Below are 7,658 nucleotides of genomic sequence, written 5' to 3'. Positions count from 1 at the left end.
TGAGCACTGCTCCTTCCACCCCAGCCTGTGCTGCTCTGTCTGGGTGCAAGTGGGGCATCTGTAGTAGAGGTAGAATCTTGCAGGACTTGGGAGGTGTTTGAACTGCTGCTATGTCTGCTACCAAGTGATATTGTAGATACCAAATGTACAAATGCCAGTTTTGAATGTATTCTCCTAGCTTAAATCTTAAGAAGAACAGGCAAAAAGAAAATGTCTGGAATCAGTATTTTCATTCAGCATCACAGAATATCCTGTTACCCTGCACCAGCAGATCTGTGGCAGTACTATTTAACCATTTTAATAAAAGAAAGGCTACTGAAAACTTCTACTCTGAGGGCTTTCCATGGAAAACATCAGTCCAAAAATCTGCAAAAAGCTTTAGTTATCTTTCTTTAGTTAGGGACATAGGAAGGTGGGTTGTGTTTACTGTAGAGGTTGTTAGTTCTGTGATCACTACTACACAGGGGCTTAGTTGGTTTGTCTTGTTTGGGGATTGCTTCTTCCCCTTTATTTTTACATTTTTTTCCTCGATTAACAAAGTGGGAGAAAAATGTGTGTTCTTTTGTCAAAACTGATAGGTACTAAACTCTTATTTTTCTTTTATCTTTGGTTGTTTGACATCTAGAAGTCTTTTCAACATTCATCTCTGTTGATGTAAATTTTTACATATATATATATAAATTCACAAGTTTTCTTTCCTTTGATAATAATTTCCTTTAACTTGACATTCTAAGCTATCATACTCTTTGTTGTGCTGTCTGTCTACCTATCCATCATCCCCCATTTGGTGAATTTGAGCCCCCTTGCCAAGCAAAACTAGGCTGGATCCACTACTAAAAAATTCAGCAATTAAATCCCTTACGTTTCATGGAAACCAATGGGAGACGAGTGGGGCAGGAAATGGATACAAATAGCTTCCCCTGTTGCAGCTAAACGTTTTTATCATCTTGACAGATGGGCAGTCAGCACACATATCACTTGGCACCCACCCCAGCACATGCTGCCTTTTCTGCAGCCAGACAGGTAGGAGACAGAGACGTTTTTGGGGCATGCCATAGTGCATTTGGAGGTGGAGACGTGGGACTCTTGCAGTGAGAGATGTAGGAACAGATTGTACACATCTCTAGGAAACCGTATTTTAGCATTTCTGCTGTCCAAGGAATATCTGACATCTATTTGGAAGGAAGTGAGGGTAGTTATAGAAGGGTACAGGCAGGGCTAAAAGGGAAAAGGTCTTAAATGTCTAGGAAACTGGGCTACATTAGTTCTGTCACTTATGGTATGACAGAGTAAACTTTCAGCCTTTGTTACTCCCATTCTGGAAACAACCCTGAACAACAGCTTTTGTCCAGTCAGCAAATTTTTGATTCATGTTGTTTAGTTCCTTAATTAGGAAAAGACTTTATAAATAATGGGAGAGGGATTCAAAGCCCTCAGCTTGCTGCAAGACTTAGAAAAGAACCTATAAGAAAGCAGTTAATAAAGGGGAGCTCCATCCAGCAATTACAGCCAAGGACTAGAGTTCCCAGTGGAACAGAAGTACTGGGATCAGGGACTGACAAGGAAAAGGAAGGATTTACATGGATTTTACCATTGATCAGCCTTTTATGTATCTATCTTCAACTGAATAAAATTTACCATTGGTCCTGTTCCTTAAAGCCAAAAGCATAAAGTATAAACAGCTGTAAAAATGCTCACTAGAATTAATACAGTTGTACCTAGAACAACTGGAAACTATGCTGGTGTTCTTAGACAATCTTTAAGTACTCAGACTAAGGTTTTTTAAAGCACACAGTATCATGAAATGCTTAATTTACTCTGCTTTTAATTCCAAAATGTTACAAAATTACTTCATCGTTGAAGCATATATGCCTTACAAATATGCATCAATTATTTATTTGAGATGTGTTTATTTAGCTCATAATATTCTCTCATCTCCTCAAAATGAAATATTTCATCGCTCAGAAGTCATTTATGCTCAAAGCCAGCCTGGCTTGATATATAGGGTTTCTATAAGTAGTACATTTAGGGCAGTCTCTCCTGGGATGGGCCTGAAGAAGAGCTCTTCAATAGCATCTGGATCAATGTCTCGAAGAGACGTGATTAGCTGAAGTATCGAAGAAAACCTGCTGAGGCTTCCGTGGAACATTGTTGAGATAAACTCCATCAGGGCTTTCTGAGCTTCCTGCTGCAGGGATTGTACATAAGGGAGACATTTCAGGACATGATATTCTGTCAAAACAAAAAGTAAAATAGCAAATCCTGAGTAAGCACCTCTGTTCTGTGCCCTTTGTAATGATAGGTGTCTGGATTTCTGGCTAACAGCAGCACTACTTTCTCTATAGAAAAAAATAAACGCTTTGTAAACATACTTTCTGGGAAAAGGAGGTACGTGTAGCTCAATAATTTGAATGAGCATTGGCCAGCATTGTAAGCACATTGGAATCTAGCCCATTACATTAAAATCCAGTTTTGAAATGGTAACAGCAGGTAATTTTAACTCAGTACAGATGGAGAAGAAGTTTTGTAGTGTTGTCTACCCACCAAATGATGCTGAGATAGTAGTCTGGGCAGGTGTAAATATTCCCGCTCTAATCTACTCTACCTAGGTAACATCAGGCAGTGGAGATGATGGTTTGGAGCAGTGAGCAGTCTCACAGCCTGAAGACGTGGATTTCCAATACACCCAGCCCCATCTGCATCCTGTTGTTGCCTCTGCTTACTGCTCACAGACTAAACTGGGTCACTGTGGTTCACCATACTATCTAGGCATTTTCATTTACCGTCTTAAAAGAGCAAGAAGAGTGTGTCAGCAAGAGGAGTGCCTGAAGAAGGAGAGATCTTTGCCCTGTGGAGTCACGGTCTTGAGCCTCAATCACATACCTCACATAGCATGTGATCTGCTGGCTCACTGAGGGTGTTTGTGGGTGCCAGAACTCTGTGCTAAGGACACCCTGTGTTCATCCTTTGCCTCTGGGGGGGATTGCCTTGTCATGGAGCTCTCAGCAGCCTGTTGCCTCTTGTCCTCACTCCTCAAGGACATCTTTTCTCTCCTAGAGTTGTTGCAGTCTGGACAGAGGGTAGAACACACTATTTGTCATCTTTTACAGTGACTGACTCCATACCTCCCTGGAATAGAATCAGAATAGCTCACACCAGGTGCATTTCACACAGGATCATTCATTTCAGTGTGGGAAGTTCAGCATTCTTGCCTAGCACCCTGTACCAGTGCAAAACCAACCTGGCTGGGTTTCCTTCAGTCTGTAACTGGATGACTGTTGTCAGCCCACAGCAAGTCTCTTCTTCCTAGACATCACTGTGCCAGGGGAGAAGAAGCCTCAGCCAAACCTGCAACCCGGCTAGTCAGAAATTAAGAGTTTGGAAAAATCATCATCTCCCCCAGGATTACCAGCAAGCTGTGACAATGATTCCAAATGTAAGATTTTTCATGGAAAGGAAGTTTTCAGAATTTTGTGGATTCAGGATGAAGTTGCAATAACTTATATTTCTTCAAATATGCTTAATTTCCCCATTTGGTATTTTTTTCTATGTTCCCAAACACTGGTTTTAGTTTACAAATGAGACACTTCTCGTTCTGAAATCTGTTGTAATAATATTCACTCAAACACATGTTTACAGCTGAATTGTAAACCTCTTAAGAGTATCTCTTTTTTTAACAGAAGCCCTGTCACAGCATTGTTGGAGTTTTTGAATGTTTATGCATACATAAACATGTATTTGTATGGCACTGACATAATAATAACAGCACTGTTTTTCACTGTTCCCATCTCTTCACTGTGCAGTCCCAATTGCTCTTCAGACAACTGTCAAAAACACAAAAATGTTTTCACCTCACTGTGTGCTGTTCCTGTGTGGAAGAATGGTACTACCTGCTCCTTCCTTTGACTTATTGCCTGGGTCCAAGTAGAGAAACTGGGCCCTTCACCCACAGATATTGAGACAGCTCCAAAGCCACCCAGCCAAAGCTCCCCTGGGAAGAGTGGGGATGCCAGTATGTTCTGGAGAGTCTGGATTCTGTTGATGCAAGGAGCAAGGTATCCCCTTGTTGATACAAGGGGCTGGTGTGCAATTTCTTCTTCACAGATTCTTGCTGGCCCAGATGTGGTCAATCAGTGACCCAGCCAGAGCCTCCTACACAGAGGTGCTGCACAGATTTTGTTGTTATTCCCAGCTCTGGGGCCCTCAGCATAAGAAGGACATGGACCTGCTGGAATGACTCCAGAGGAGGGCCTTGGAGATGATCAGAGGGCTGGAGCACCTCTCCTATAAACAAAGGCTGACAGAGTTGGGATTGTTCAGCCTGGACAAGAAAAGGACTTGGAAAGTCCTTAGAGCAGCCTTCCAATACCTAAAGGGGCTTTACAAGAAAGCTGGCAGGGACTTTTTACAGGGGCCTGTAACGTTAGGAGAAGGGAGAATGACCTTGAACTGAAAGAAGTTAGGTAGGCTTAGATCAGACGTGTAGGCAGAAATGCTTTACTGTGAGAGTGGTGAGGTGTTGGAACAGCTTGCCCAGAGATGTTGTGAATGACAAAACCCCAGAAGTTGGCCAGAAAGAAGGCCAGGCTGGATGGGGCTTGGAGAAACCTGGTCTGCTGGAAGCTGTCCCTCCCAATGGCAGGGGCATTAGACTACATGATCTTCAGGGTCCCTTCCAACCCAAACCATTCTATGATTCCAGTAGGAGGACCTACACGCCATCGTGCTGCCTGCCACCCTCTTGCCAAAGAGATTTTTCTAATGATGGTAAGCACAATGTCTGTGCACAAGAGATCACACAGGGTACAAGTAAAGCTTTGCATAGTTGTGATGCTTCTTATCCAAGCGATGGCTGCTACAGCTACATGCCTGCAAATCCTGTTGAACTCCAGCTCATGACCCAGCTCTGGACTGCTCTGGACCTGGCCCTTCTCCATTGCTTCAGTCAGTTTTGGTGGTCCCAACAGAAATAAAACATTAAGGGTGGTAATGAGGTATTCCATAATCCAAAAGAAAGTTAGTTTACCATTGTCACTGCTGATGACTTCCTGAAATTCTTTTAGAACTGAGGCCTGCAAAAATAGTAGCATTTGGCCAAACATCAAGCCAACACTCAAAAAGTTTGAAAATCTCTTACAAATATTTAGAAAATATTTTCTGAGTTTGGTGGAAAGTTCTGAAAAACTTTTAATAGTAGTAGTTGTGAAATAACAGCTGTACACACTTGTTTGCAGCAAAGGGTGGCTTGGGCTGTGTCTCAGCCCAGAGTTAGATGGTGACTGTCTCATATGGAGGCTTAACTGAATCTAAGATTAACTGGTGTTCTCCAGGCTGCCTTCTGCAGCTCATAGAGAAATATTCCAGAGAATAGGGCCATACCACCTAAGAGCTGAGTGTTATTCCTAAAACTGTGGAATGTGTCTGCAGACATCATCAAGGGCCCCTGGCTCTCTCATGCAGCACCCTGGGGAAGCAGCAGGCCTTAGATGGCACAAATCCAGAGCATAACCCTGCTTCTGCTACTTTCTCCTTAAGTGAATATTGCATTTTACCTGCAGAGGCAATAAAAATGACAGCTAGTTAAACTGTGTGAGCTGCTGCAGATGAGGTCTTTCTCCTCTTATCATCCCCCTAGATATAACCAGTGGTTTCTTTTAGCCTGATTTTATTGTGAAAAAAGCTTGCACTGAAACGACCTCTTCTGGTTTGATGCTGTGGCATAGACCCTCAAGGCAATACCAAGCATCTGGATGACATTACACCTCAAGAATCAGAATTTGAATCCCATTGGAAACAAATATAAAGTCACACAGCCCTTGAGCAGCCTATAAACCATCCACTACGAGAAATATAATGGAATAACTGAAGCATTCAAGTATCCTTTTGGTGCAGTCCCAAGTACAGCACACTGCTGACAGTGCAGCCAACAGCAGTGATTGCTGTGGAAGGAGCCGGGGATCTGAGCCAGAGCAGGCTGGAGTCAGTAAGTCTTTCCATTTACTTCAGTGTACTTAGAGCTCAGCTTTTAATGACTCATGCACTCCATGGTGCTGACCGAGGCAACCTTCCTTCCTAAAGAGCCTGAACTTGGCATCAGAAGTGAGGATGCAATCAGTAGTCTTAGTTTGCTCTGTGACTGCTGTCCCAGGCTTTGAATGTAGAGATACTAAACTATATAAATAAAGGATATAAATACATAAAAGCTATGTAACCTCAACACATTTTTGCCTCACTGATGAAAATCAGATGGTTATCTTCTCCAGTGTTCTTGTTACTGAGGAAGCCTTTGTTAAAAATTCTTCTTTAGCTCACATCACATACCCATGTACCATGTCTCCTTGCTGTGATGTGAGGGTAAGGCTGCTGTATTACCTTTGAACTGAAAGTCAGTTTGAAGTTACACACTTAATTCTTTATGACCTAAATTTTGTCCAATAGAGGTGGTTTTGGCTTACAGTAGATGATGCACTACACATATCCAAGGAACCAAAACAAACCACATCATGCAGAAAAACGGTTAAATCATGGAATACAGGTATTTGAGAACATTTAACTATATTCATAGAAAAAAGTAAAACTAAACATTTGTCTATACGTAAATAAAAATGTCAAATATCCTTCTAGGTACATAATCATCTGTGTAATTTCTGGGAAGACTTACCAGAATTGAAAAGAATAATCCCTTTAAGATAGGCATATTCTTTTGCATTTATGTCCATGTCCCAGAACTTCCACAATAAATTCTTCATCTTCTGAACTTCTGCTACAGATGCTCCTGCTGATGAGCTGCCCAGCTCATTTGTAGCTGTTGAAGACTGATTGAGGAGGATTTTTTTCAATAAACTGGTGCCTGGAATCTCTCTCAGGTCAAAATCCACCCCTTCTTGTGCCATGCCCAGGACAAAAAGAGGAACCCAGTTCTGTTGTATGAGGACAAACTGATCCTCCCAAGGCATGTGATAAAAGGAAGGTAAGTTTCTAATAAAAGTTGAAGTCTTCAACAACACTTCAAAAGCTCTTTTGCATGTGGCTTCTGGTGTTCTCAGGACAACTCTTCTCCTGTCTAAACAAGGGCAGCCTTTGCTTCTTGTGGAGCAATGGGGACTGCCATGCTGCTGGTGCCACTTGGTCTCACTTCCATGCTCTTTGTTAAGGATCTGGTACAGGATGCTTTTAGAATGGTGTGTCTCACACTGACATTTCCCAAAAGTCTCAGCTGGGATCTTGGTGGCCATGGAGGCAGAGTTCCCTGTGGCAGGAAGCAGCATGTCTGGAGCTATGTGACAGCAGCAGGTGAGGGCAATTCTGCAACACAGGGAGGCATTGTGTGGTTATATACACATGGGCGGGTGTTGGAAAGTAATATAACCATGATCCATAAGGTTACCTTGAACTTTACTTGCATCAATGTGTTTCGAATGAGGCGTGGCTGCAGGCTGCTGGTGGCTGCAGCCCCAGGGGAGTGGGTGGCATGGGCCAGTCCTGGGGACAGTCCTGGGCATGGAAATCCCGTGTTTCAGAATTACCTCGTGTTTCTGTGAGATTTGAAAGACACTTCAGAAAAGGTCATCTGTTGGAGCTCATTACAGTATTCTCGCTTGCATTTCGCAAATGATAATTTCAAACACAGAATGTGAGGGCTTAGAGTCATAGAATTG

The 7,658-nt window shown here is 42.5% G+C and overlaps 1 protein-coding gene across 1 annotated transcript; it reads right to left on the bottom strand.

Moving 5' to 3' along the window:
• Nucleotides 1-1,978: 1,978 nt before the first annotated feature.
• Nucleotides 1,979-7,268, bottom strand: LOC134042338 (nuclear receptor subfamily 0 group B member 2-like). Its single transcript, XM_062489534.1, has 2 exons — nucleotides 6,662-7,268; nucleotides 1,979-2,232 (listed from the first exon to the last, which is right to left on the bottom strand). Exons 1-2 carry the CDS (start codon nucleotides 7,266-7,268, stop codon nucleotides 1,979-1,981), a joined length of 861 nt encoding a protein of 286 aa, XP_062345518.1.
• Between the last annotated feature and the right edge of the window lie 390 nt (nucleotides 7,269-7,658).

Source organism: Cinclus cinclus, chromosome 3 (genome assembly GCF_963662255.1).
Source record: "Cinclus cinclus chromosome 3, bCinCin1.1, whole genome shotgun sequence".
Lineage (NCBI taxonomy): Eukaryota > Metazoa > Chordata > Aves > Passeriformes > Cinclidae > Cinclus > Cinclus cinclus.
The sequence above is the reverse complement of the archived record's forward strand: the minus strand, read 5'-3'. Positions and strand labels throughout refer to the sequence as shown.